This window comes from Pan paniscus, chromosome 19 (assembly GCF_029289425.2).
Source record: "Pan paniscus chromosome 19, NHGRI_mPanPan1-v2.0_pri, whole genome shotgun sequence".
Classification (NCBI taxonomy): Eukaryota; Metazoa; Chordata; class Mammalia; order Primates; family Hominidae; genus Pan; species Pan paniscus.
In genome coordinates this window covers 13,131,573-13,144,214 of record NC_073268.2, presented here as the reverse complement: position 1 = coordinate 13,144,214, position 12,642 = coordinate 13,131,573, and the positions used below count along the sequence as shown (strand labels likewise).

General features: G+C 48.4%; 1 protein-coding gene and 1 long non-coding RNA gene across 28 annotated transcripts in view; one reads left to right on the top strand and one right to left on the bottom strand.

Annotated features, from left to right (window-relative positions):
* The window catches only part of NLRP1 (NLR family pyrin domain containing 1), a 97,929-nt gene that overhangs the window by 50,633 nt on the left and 34,654 nt on the right, over positions 1–12,642 (top strand). For 9 of the 26 annotated variants that reach the window (XR_010110609.1, XR_010110608.1, XM_063598913.1 and 6 more), the window contains exons 9-13: positions 64–149; positions 647–739; positions 1,047–1,209; positions 3,404–3,627; positions 12,312–12,574. Coding sequence is in view for 21 of the 26 variants with exons in the window: in XM_063598913.1 (XP_063454983.1) it covers positions 64–149; positions 647–739; positions 1,047–1,209; positions 3,404–3,627; positions 12,312–12,574 (829 nt within the window). In the remaining 5 variants the exon portion in view is untranslated. Of the gene's footprint in view, positions 1–63; positions 150–646; positions 740–1,046; positions 1,210–3,403; positions 3,628–12,311; positions 12,607–12,642 lie in introns of all 26 variants that reach the window. The other 17 variants (XR_010110610.1, XM_063598912.1, XM_063598914.1 and 14 more) reach the window with 3 other exon arrangements.
* Positions 1–12,642, bottom strand: part of LOC117976418 (uncharacterized) — a 41,816-nt gene that overhangs the window by 25,537 nt on the left and 3,637 nt on the right. The window contains exon 2 of one of the 2 annotated variants that reach the window (XR_008621587.2): positions 346–467. The exons of the other annotated variant lie outside the window; for it this stretch is intronic. This is a non-coding gene — a long non-coding RNA (uncharacterized LOC117976418). The remainder of the gene's footprint in view (positions 1–345; positions 468–12,642) is intronic. 2 annotated transcript variants of the gene reach the window in all.

Below are 12,642 nucleotides of genomic sequence, written 5' to 3'. Positions count from 1 at the left end.
TGTCATGTGGACAGCCCTCGCTTCCTCCAAGATCTTAGGCAGAATGAACAATTCTTTGTCCAGGAAACCAAGTGTGATGACCCCTATTGAGGGCCTGGATACAGGAGAGATGAGCACATCCTCACTCAAGCGGCAGAGACTCGGATCAGGTAGTTTGAAGGGGCAAAGCTGGGAGCATCATGACAGGGGTTGGGGGAGGTCAGCTGTGGGAGGTCATTCCCTCCATCCCTCTGCCCCTGATGTGGGACGGGGCAGGTTTCCTACCCAAGAGGGTGCTACCCCCACGAGAGAGCTCCCACTCCTAGGAACTGGCTGGATTTCCGTTTCCCTCTCTCCGAGACCCACCGGCTGGTGCTTCCCCTCTCCAGAACGTCTATGGCATGTATCAAACCCTGAACCGGGGTCCGGCCTCTTCCATTCTTGGCTGCTAAGGCCTGGGAATCACATCTCCATCTTTGCCCTGCCATCTAAAAAAAAAACAGAGTCTCACTCTAGTGCTCAGGCTGGAGTGCAGTGGCATGTTCATGGCTCACTGCAGCCTCAACCTTCTGAGCTCAAACAATCCTCCCACCTCCGCCTCCTGAGTAGAACTGGGACTGCAGACGCTCACCACCATGCCTGGCTGATATTTTTCTTTTTTCTGTAGAGAGGGCGGCTTCCCATGTTGCTCAGGCTAATCTCAAACTCCTGGACGTGAGCAAGATCTTCCCAATTGCTGAGATTGCAGGCAAGAGCCACGGTGCCTGGCCCCTTTCATCTTTTGAACCATGTTCTCTCTCAACCTGCCCACCTGGGCATGCTGGGGAGAGTGGCACTTCTATTCCAGTGGGGAAGGGGAGATGGGCGGAGGCTGGGCTGGAGGCACTGGAGTGGGGCTCCCCAGACAGCAGGCAGGCAGCCATGGAGCAGGAGCAGAAGCTGCAGACACACTCCCTGCCATGGTCCAGGCAGGCCAGCCTTGGGAAGGGCCCCTTACAGTGCAGCCATAGGGGCTAGGGGAGGCCAGGCGGGAAAATCTGGAGCTGACCGCTGCCTTGCTGTTTCAGAGGAAAGCTCCCCAGAGGTAGTACCGGTGGAACTCTTGTGCGTGCCTTCTCCTGCCTCTCAGGGGGATCTGCATATGAAGCCTTTGGGGACTGACGATGACTTCTGGGGCCCCACGGGGCCTGTGGCTACTGAGGTAGTTGACAAAGAAAAGAACTTGTACCGGTGAGTGAGGGGGCTCTGCTGGTCCCAGGCTGGCCTCCCGCACCCCACTGCCCATCCTGGGTCCCCACAGACAGTCAGCGCCACCCCCTACCCCCAACTCACACTCACCACTGGGTCCCCTCCTCTTGCCAAGACAACAGGCAGAGACAGGGCTGAGACACTGGGTGTCTGCTTTTCATATGGAAAAAGATGTTTTCTTATGAAACTTAAAATTTTCAAACATATACAAAAATAGTACAAGGAGCTTCCATGTACCCATCACCCAGCTTCAGCCACTGTTTTGCCAAATTCGTTTCAGCTGTTCACTTTCCCCCTCTTTGTTATTGTGACAGTATTTTAAATCCAAGACATCGGGTGATTTTACCCTTAAATATTTCATTACGCATCTCAAAAAACAAAAATAAAAACCTTTTCTTCCATAACATAACTACAATGCCAATATCACATCTGACAAAGCTGGCAGTAAGTCTTTCATTTCATCTACTCCCCAATCCATATTCAAATTGCTCAATTGTCTAAAACATGTTCTTATAGTTGGTGTTGTGGTTTGGTTGGGTTTGGTTTGGTTTGGTTTTGAGACAGAGTCTTGCTCTGTCACTCAGGCTGGAGTGCAATGGCACAATCTTGGCTTACCTCAACCTCCACCTCCCAGGTTCAAGCGATTCTCCAGCCTCAGCCTCTCTAGTAGCTGGGACTACAGTCACACGCCACCACGTGTGAAAAATGAAAATTGTATTTTTAGTAGAGATGGGGGTTTCACCATATTGGACAGGCTGGTCTCGAACTCCTGACCTCAGACGATCCACCCTCCTCAGCCTCCCAAAGTGCTGGGATTACAGGCGTGAGCCACCGCGCCTGGCCAGTTGGTGTGTTCTTATCAGGATCCAAACAAGGTCCACTCATTTTATTTTCTTTGTTATGTTTCTTAAATCTCACTTAACTCTCTTAATCTGTATGCTCCTGTTTTATTAACAGCCACTAATGAGCTAAGGACTGTACTAGTAGCTGGGGACCCTAAGATGAATATGGCAGCCCTGCCCTCCCAGGGCTTACAGTCGCACTAGTAGTAATTCTCTATAGTCATACTCATGATCTCTTATATAACATGTTACCACTCACCAAACACTGCCACAGACATCATCTCAACCAGGAGACAGCGTCACTCCCAGCTCACACCTACAGAAGCTGGGGCATCCCGGGACCCACTATTAACCCACCTGAGGAGCCTTGGGAAAATCACTTCTGATCTCTATAAAAGTGTTGTTTCCAGTTCTAAGGGTTTAGCATTAATATTAGCACATACGGCCAGGCATAGTGGCTCATGCCTATAATCCCAGCACTTTAAGAGACCGAGGCAGGAGGATCACTTGAGTCCAGGAGTTCAAGGCCAGCCTGGACAACATGGCAAAACCTTGTGTCTACAAAAATTACCAAAAAAATTAGCTGGGCGTGGTGACATGTACCTGTAGTCCTAGCTACTCAGGGAGCTGAGGTGGAAGAATCGCCTAAGCCAGGGGTTTCGAGGCTGCAGTGAACCAAGATCGGGCCACTGCGCTCCAGCCTGGGCAACAGAGTGAGACCATATTTCCATAGATTAGATAGATAGATAGATAGATAGATAGATAGATAGATAGATAGATAGATAAGATAGATAGATTAGATAGATAGATAGGTAGATAGATAGATAGATAGATGATAGATGATAGATAGATAGATGATAGATGATAGATAGATAGATGATAGATGATAGATAGATAGACAAGACAGACAGATAATCTTAGCACATATATTGTTATTAATTATTGGTAAATAGGCCCCTTACATATACGAACACTTGTTATTTCATCATTACCATCATTGCCATCATCAACATAGTAGAAACAGTTCACTGCTCCCAGGCGTGTACTAAGCTGTGAGCATGCATTAAGTCACTTATTCTCGTAACTAGGAGATGGGAGCTATAATTACTCCTACTTACAGATGAGGAAACCAAAAACAGGAAGGTTAAATGACTTGCTCAGGGATCCACAGTCAAGAGCAGAAGAGCCAGGACTAAAATGCAAGTCCATCTGATTCCGAAGTCTGGGCTTGAAGTCACTGTACCGTATCCACAAGCCCCTGCATGGGGTCTGGCATCCAGCAGGTGCTCAGTGAGTTCGTGCAATAAGTGTCTGCCTCTCCCTCTTCTTCCCAGAGTTCACTTCCCTGTAGCTGGCTCCTACCGCTGGCCCAATACGGGTCTCTGCTTTGTGGTGAGAGAAGCAGTGACCGTTGAGATTGAATTCTGTGTGTGGGACCAGTTCCTGGGTGAGATCAACCCACAGCACAGCTGGATGGTGGCAGGGCCTCTGCTGGACATCAAGGCTGAGCCTGGAGCCGTGGAAGCTGTGCACCTCCCTCACTTTGTGGCTCTCCAAGGTAAACAACAGGGAAGGATAGGGAGGAAGGTGGTGGTAATTATGGGCCTGAAAGGGAGTGTAGAATGATGATCTCCTGGGAGAGGGTGTTGTGGCTTCCTTAGAGGGGCCGGGGGGGTGGTTATGGAGATGGGGACTAAGATTTTCCTGCATTCCACTCTTCTCTGGACTTATCTTTTTGAAACACATCTCCCAGCCTCATAATTATATCTGCCTAAACTTACTTGAAAGTTTTTATTAAGTGTCATTTATATAGACTGTATCACTCAAGGTCCCAGCAGGAAAGAGATGATATGCTCAGTTGAGATTTTTGAAGAAGCTTTTCAAAGACAGGACCATTTACAGAGTAAGGCTAAGTGAACTAACGAAGAATGTTGGGGCAACAGGGACTAGCAACAATAGGAAGCCATCACTACTCCTACAGGCAGGGAGAAGAAACAGTGTCATCAGACGCCATCTGAGAGCTGGAGCCATGAAACAGGGGCTTCCCATAGAAGATAGTAATCATAAAGTATGATTTTATGTCACCTCCAAAGACTTCCCACAGAGTTCCAAGAAATATCAGCTAACAGTCAAAAATCTCACAAAGGGGAAACAAGGCACCAGAAGTAAGAGCCAGCAGAAATGACAGATACCAGAATCAGTCCCTTAAATCCTTCAGATGCTGAAATTATCAGAAAAAGAACATAAAATAAGTGTGTATAATATGACCAAAAAAAAAAAAGTAACCTTAAAACTATCAGCAAAAAGCAATGAACCATTAAAAATGACAAATCAAAGTTGGAAACTAAATTGACTAAAAAAAATGAAAAAACAAGGCCGGGCGCAGTGGCTCACACCTGTGATCCCAGGACTTTGGGAGGCCGAGGAGGGCGGATCACGAGGTCAGGAGATCGCGACCATCCTGGCTAACAAGGTGAAACCCCGTCTCTACTAAAAATACAAAAATTAGCCGGGCGTGGTGGCGCCTGTAGTCCCAGCTACTCGGAAGGCTGAGGCAGGAGAATGGCGTGAACCCAGGAGGTGGAGCTTGCAGTGAGCCAAGATCGCACCACTGCACTCCAGCCTGGGCCACAGAGTGAGACTCTGTCTCAAAAAAAAAAAAAGAAGAAACAATCAAGTAACTTGTAGGATACCATGATAAGTCCTAATATATATCTAAATGGAATTCCAGAAAGATAAGATAGAGAGAAGGGAAAAAAATGGAATATTCAACAAGACAATTGCAAACAAATTTCTGGAAGTATTGAGACATATGAGACTTCACAGAATGAGAATCCCCAAAACTGCAATGCAGGAAAGAGAGAGAGAAGGGAGAGAAAAAATCAAGATTAGTCTCATTAATGTGAAACTACAGAATAAGAAAGTATGAGGGAAAGCCTTGACATCAGCCAGAAAGAAAGGGTTATAGGTGTGAGCCACTGTGCCCAGCCAATGTCTATCAATTTAGTGAGCAAGTTAGAAGAATCTGATGTGTCCCCATGTCAAATCATGACTCCAATAGAAGCTTCATTTAATTGCTGATAAAATGATTTGATAAACAATTTATGTTATAGCTTACATCAGTTATAAGCACTTTTATGATTTGTACAGTTTAGCTAGATATTAAATGGGTTTTTAATATTTTTTCTTTTCTTAATTTCTTTATTTCCCAGGAATAGAGGTAAATGAGAATTTATTTTTAATTTCTCATTTGTTAGTTGATATGTTGTAGTATCATCCCAGTAGTTCAATGTATTTTTAGTATCACCTCAAAATAAAGGTATTAACTTTACAGTATGCATATATTAAGGTAATCAAGGCATATATATAAGAAAAATTATTTAGAAGCTAGTAGAAAGAGAAAAATCAAATGAGAAAAATAAAAAGCAAGGAACTGCTCAGTACCCAGAACCAGGAAAGTCTTGTTTGTTGAGGCCACAAAAGTTCAGTAAACAATTCAAGCTGCACACCAGGAGGAGAGCATGGGGCAGGGAAAGAGAGTCCCGGGGGCCTCAGGATCCCTGGGGCACCTGGTTGAACAGTCAGGGTCATATGGGCATTCCCTAGGGAAGGTCCCAGACTAAAACAGAATAGAGGGATGAGGTGCAAGACAGCTCTGGAATTGTAGAGGTCCATTTAGAAAGGAAGAGATTGAGGAGAGGAAACTGATGGCTGAAACAAGAAGCTGGGACAAGTTACTTGTTCCCACCGGGCAATCTATAGAGTAATGAACACAGCCACGACCACAACCAGCCTGCCTCTTCCACAAGTGAGACCATGGCCAGGGGTCCCCAGGTACTCTATCAAGAAGAGAGGGGCCTGGCTAATAGAGTCAGTGGGCTCAGCTCTGTCGTAGCTCTGCCCATGACCAGCAGCAAAAGAACTTGGCTTGCCCCAACCTGGGATGCTCAGGGCTGCACCACCACTCCCTGCTCTAACCAGGGTATTCCAGGAGAAACCTCATGCAGCTAAGGTCTGGAGCCAGAATGTACCACCAGGGCCCGAGGGGACAAAGTCTGCCTTCAGGTCCTGCTCCAGCGCCCCCTCATTCCCCACTCTCAGAGGTGGATGAGCTGGCCCTCCCCATTGTGAGGACTCCCAGGCCATGCCCTGCTCAGTCTCCTGCGTGCATCAAGTGGGCCTGGGAGACGGGATTTGTCCAAGGAATTGGGTGACCCTCCGAGTGCACAGGCATCTAGCTGAAGCCTGCCAGGCTGACAGCCAAATCAGAATAGGAATGAATTCACTGTGCTTGTGGCACTGTCCTTTGTGGCACTGGAACTTGGCCAATAAGAACTGTGAACAATAACTGAGCATCCTGTGCCTGGAACCATGCAAGGTAGTTCCGTATATATTAATATCATCTCTTTTTTCATAATGAACTGGGAAATTAGGCACTACAGTTTTCCCTTGGTGTACCAGTGAGGAAACTGAAGCCGAGAGAGGTGAAGACCCTCTTCCAGAGTTGGGATTCTATCCCAAGTCCTGTTTATCCCAGGCTAAGAGCTACACCCCTACCCCTCCCCAGTCCTGCCCAAGCCCATGTCCCACTAGCCTTCTCTAGACCAAATTCGGAGCCTCACCTTGTGGCCAGATAGGATTTACTCCCTTTGGACTCCGTACACAAGCTTGTACAACCTGCGGCCTGTGGGCCACATGCGGCCCAGGATGGCTTTCGATGAAGCCCAACGTGAATTCGTAAACTTTCTTAAAACATTATGAGACTTTCTTGCGAATTTTTTAAAGCTCACCAGCTATCATTAGTGTTAGTATATTTTACATGTGTGGCCCAAGACAATTCTTCTTCTTCCAATGTGACCCAGGGAAGCCAAAAGATTGGACACCCCTGCCACAGAACAAGAGGCAAAATGCACAGAGGCCGCTTTTAGCTAGCCATGACCAGCCAGGAAACCAATCCCTGGGGCCGGGCAGGGCCCCTTCCAGAAATGCTTGCTGCCTGCTGTCTGGGCTGCAGCTGTTCATTGCCCTGGAAACGATGACCTCACTGCCTGACACAGGGTCTGATTTAGGACTTGGGCACTGGTGCTTCATCACTGTCGTCGCTGAACGGGTGATGAGTCATTAACTTTCCATGGTGAGTTTTCTCCCACTATAACTAGAGCTTGAGGCTTTCAGCCTCTCAGCTTCATCACCGTGGCAATGGGCATTCTCACCCTCCTGCAGGACCAGCTCTAGCAGTCATAGGGCCCAGCACAAAATGAAAGCGCGGAGCTCTTCATTCAAAAATGATTAAGAATGTCAAGACCACCAAACATGAAACCAAGCACCAAGCCCTGCTGAGCTCAGGACCCTGTGTGACTGCACAGGCCACACATCCATGAAGCTGGCCTTGTCCTTCGGGTCCTTCGTTCCCCCACCCACCCATCTCCTTCAGCACACACAGACCTCTGCTCTCCACACAACCCTCCCTCCAAGAGGAAGTGAGTTCCCTCATTTTTGTCACACTTGCTCCTCTCTGTGCTGCCTGTGGGAACAAGAACACTTCACACAGACACCTGAGTGGGGTCTCGCCCCATTCCCACTCCCTCCCCCTGCCCACCTACTCAGGAGTTCAACCAGATGAGATGGGCTGGAAACCACAGTGATATCCCTCAGGCCTCAAAACTGTTGTCTTCCTGGAACCAACACTTACTGAATCGTATAACAATATAGAGTCCCAAAACTCAGATTAAGCAAAATGGATATTCAAAATACCTTAGTGGCTGGGTGCAGTGGCTCACACCTGTAATTCCAACACTTTGGGAGGCAGAAACGGGAGGATGACTTGAGCCCAGGAGTCTGAGACAAGCCTGGGCAACATAGTGAGACCCCATCTCTACAAAAAAAATTGAAGAATTAGCCAGGCATGGTGGTGCACACCTGTAGTTCCAACTACTCAGGAGGCTGAGGTGAGAGGAGCACTTGAGCCTGGAAGGTCAAGGCTACAGTGAGTCATGATCGTGCACTGCACTCCAGCCTGGGTGACAGAGCAAGACTCTGTCTCAAAAAAAAAAAAAAAAAATTTAGTAGCTTTTTCTTCCCAGACCCCAAGAGTTACCAAGAGGACTGGGCCAAGTTGTTTGAGGAAGAAACAGAAAGAACCACCACAGCCAGGTGGATAGATTGGTCAAGCTGCATTTTATCTGTAATACGAGCAAGTGGCCCTTATTATCCCCAGGGCTTTGTAGACACAAACCCAGTCAATCTGCACAGTGACACCGGGAGGGGGATGCTGTTATCAGCCCCACTTTACAGATGATGCACAGAGAGGGCAAGTAATCTGCTCAGAGTCCCACAGTTGGCAAGAACCCTTGCTGGGAGTCAAAGCCAGGCAGTCCATATCATTTAGCTGCTCTGCTAGACAACCCTCTAGTGCCCTACCTTCATGTGATGTGGGTCCCACTGTCCCTGCTTGAGCAGGAGAGCCACTGTGCCCCTCAACAGCTCACCTGAGCCTGGAAGGTGCTGAGCACACACACTCAGCAGGAAGGGCACGGCCAGGCATCAGGCCACAGGCCCAAGGGCAGCATCTAAAGGAGGGAGAGTCCCCAGGCTCCCGGACAGCAGGAGCAGCAATGTCCCAAGGCAAACACCGGGCATGCGGCTGGGAACGGAGGAAGGAGCTGACAGGCTTCCATTGGCGGAGCACTTGTGATGCTTTGAGCCATTGTTCTATTTGCTGTCTGTATTCCCCATTGGGCCACAAGCTCTGGAATTGCAGTGCCCATGTCTTTCCTGTTCACAGCTACATCCACAGGGGCTGGCACATTGTCCGTACTCAATAAGCTTTTGTGTAATAAGCAGATGCAAAGCCCTGGACCCCGGACCCACAGAAACATGCCTACCTCATGATAGCTTTTTCTAAATTTTTCTAGTGCAACCAGCCAAAGGCAGCGTAGGTCTTTCTGCCAGTGAGACTTCCTCCAGTCAACACTCAACCTTCTTCTCCTTCAGACCACAGTCTTCCCCATTGCTTCCCTTCTCTCTCCAATCTATCAGCACAAATATACCGTCAGGTTTGGATGAGGTGACTCTACCACAATCTACGGAAAGGGCAGTATATGCAAGAAGGGGGGTGACCAGCTCATCTTAACACTGACAGTCCTGCACCCCCAGGAGCCCTCTCGGTCCTGGGCAAGCATGGACAGTTGGTCACCCTAGCAAGAAAGTAAGTTGGAGACACCCAGCACCTTCTGGAATTCAGCAGAAATTCAAGTGGCACCGAGCATCTGTTAGTGCTCCAGACTGTGGTCAGAATCCTGGGATCTGGTCCTAGGACCATGGCTGGTTGTGTGGCCTTGGAAAAAGCACTTTCCTCCCAGGATTTCAGCTCCCTCAACTGACATGTGAAGACATTCCAGTGCTTTGGAGGTCAGGATGAGACCATCCATTTAGTGCCAGTGATGGCAACGCAAACCAGCATCGCCTCTTGGAGAAGCAACTGGGGGGTGAAGGAGGTCATACCATCTCACAAGCTTTCCTCATCCCTTGGTACTGATTGATTTCAAGGCAATAACACAAGGGAAATAGAAGCTTTCTGCAGAATATGTGCATTGCAGGTGCCATTTATCATGGTGAAAAGTTGGAAGCAAACTCAACACTGAAATGAGAAACAAGCTGAATCACAGGGTGGTGCATCCACTAGCAGGGATCATATACGCGGTAATTAAATGGTCTGACATCCTTGCAGCAAGTTAAACTATCACAGGAAACAAGAGACAAAGTGTCATGGACTACAATAAAAATAGGAAAAGGTGTTGCTGCAGAGAAAGACTGTAATGCAGGCGTCCCATGCTAAGAATAGTTATACTGTGGCCAGGCGCGGTCTGGGAGGCCGAGGCAGAGGGATCACCTAAGGTCAGGAGTTCAAGACCAGCCTGGCCAACATGGTGAAACCCCGTCTCTACTAAAAAGCCAGGCGCAGTGGTGCATGCCTGTAGTCCCAGCTACTCGGGAGGCTGAGGCATGAGAATCACTTCAACCCAGGAGGCGGAGGCTGTGGTGAGCCAAGATCACACCACTGCACTTCAGCCTCGGTGACAGAGCTATACTCTGTGTCAAAAAAAAAAAAAAAGAATAGTTGTATTGTTGATTGGTAAGATTCATAGGTGAATTCGTCCTCATTTTTTCAGATGATAGATACCACTGTGACTTTATTTTCATCCCAAAAACGCAGTTAAATGACAAAACTTAAGTAATGGTCTTCATGGACCCTTCTGGGATTGACATCTGACTAAGGGCTTTGTCCAGCTTGGTGGATGCCTTGTTGCCCAGAAACCACTTGCATTGCAGCAGTTACCAGGCAATGCAGGGATGGAGCTGGGACCTCTGATCCCTAGGCCAGTGTCTCTCCCATTACCAGTATTCATCCCTCAAGCTCTCTTGTAACTTCAATGTCCTTGCCTGGCGCTGGTCAGAGACTGCAATCAAAGGTACCAATTCTGGCTGATTTAAGCAGAAAAGGGATACATTGAAAGGTTATTGACTAACTCATAGACTTAGCAAAAGGTTATGCAACAAATCTAAGCGGGGGGGGGAAGATAGTGACCCAATGACTCAGAGAAACCAAGGGCAGAGCCAAGGTCACATCAGGAAAATATGGAGACAGGCCGCAGAAAATATGGAGACAGCTACTGTAGGACCCTCCTGCCCAGGAGCCACTGGGCTCTTTTTCTTTCTTTCTGGTTTTTTGTTTTTTGTTTTTGAGACAGGGTCTCACTCTGTCACCCAGGCTAGAATGCAGCAGCACAATCATAGCTCATTACAACCTTGAACTTCTGGGTTCAAGTGATCCGCCCACCTCAGCCTCCTAAGTAGCTGGAATTATGAGTGTGCACCACCACACCTGCCTCTCACTGGACTCTTCACCCAACTGCTACTGCCAGAATTCTCTCTCTCTGCATCTGTTTCACCCCTCTAGACTTGAGGTCCCAGTTAGAGACAACCACTTAGTCAAGTCTTGGTCACACACCTGTGTCCTTGCTGCCAGGGAGTAGTAGCATCCTGAGTGGGGGGCTTGGCTTGCCTCCTGCCAAGACCCACACAGTGCTGGAGGAGGAGGCTCTTCCTAAAAAGAAGAGTTTGAATAGTGAGTGGCCAAACACCTTGGTCACTCTATGTTCCTACTGCCCCTTCCTCCTCCTTGTTCTCTACCTGCCTAGTCAAACCTTCCAGCATCACTCAATGGTCTCTCATAGAGAATCCACACCAGCACAGGCAACTAAAGGTTCTATATCTTTCCCAGCTCCAGGGCGAGGGGCTGGGTTTGCGTATAAGTTTGGCTCAAGGGTGATCCTTGAGCTCCACTTAGGAGTTCAGCACTGCTAAGTGCTCCCACCTGGTGGCACAATTTCCCACAGCCTCCAAAGGCCCCAGGCCTAGAAATGCCCTCTTCCCCATGCTGGGTGTCTTAGCCTGTTCAGGCTGCTATAACAAAATACCATAAACTAGGTAGCTTGTAAATAACAGAAATTTGTTTCTCACAGTTCTGGAGCCTCGTAAGTCCAAGATCAAGGCACCAGCAGATTTGGTGTGTTGGTGAGGCCCATTCCTCATACATGGAGCCTTCTAGCTGTGTCCTCACAGGGTGGAAGGGGCAAGCAAGCTCCCTTGAGTCTCTTTTGTAAGGGCACTAATCCCATTCATGAGAATTCCACCCCCATGACCTATTCACCTCCCATAAAAGCTTCACCTCTTAATACCATCACCTTGGGGGTTAGAATTTCAACATATGAATTGTAGGAGGACACAGACATTCAAGACCATAGCACTGGGCTCCCCCAAGAAGGTACCTGAGCCTAAGCCCTGGGATCCTACAGTGCCAGCAAATCCTGACTCAGTAACAACACTAAATCTAGGCCTCTTGGGCTGGACGCAGTGGCTCACACCTGTAATCCCAGCACTTTGGGAGGCCGAGGCAGGCAGATCACCTGAGGTCAGGAGTTCAAGACCAACCTGGCCAACATAGTTAAACCCCATCTCTACTAAAAATACAAAAATTAGCTGGGCATGGTGGCAGGCGCCTGTAATCCCAGCTACTCGGGAGGCTGAGGCAGGAGAATCGCTTGAACCCAGGAGGCGGAGGTTGCAGTGAGCTGAGATTGTACCACTGCACTCCAGCCTGGGCGACAAGAGCGAAACTCTGTCTCAACAAAATAAATAAATAAAAATAAACCTGTGCCTCTTCAATCCATTCTTTTACAGGGGGCCATGTGGACACATCCCTGTTCCAAGTGGCCCACTTTAAAGAGGAGGGGATGCTCCTGGAGAAGCCAGCCAGGGTGGAGCTGCATCACATAGTTCTGGAAAACCCCAGCTTCTCCCCCTTGGGAGTCCTCCTGAAAATGATCCATAATGCCCTGCGCTTCATTCCCGTCACCTCCGTGGTGTTGCTTTACCACCGCCTCCATCCTGAGGAAGTCACCTTCCACCTCTACCTGATCCCAAGTGACTGCTCCATTCGGAAGGTGACACTAAGAGCCAGAAAGGCTGGGCCACGGTGGGTTGATGGTAAACACAAAATGCAGCCAGAGAG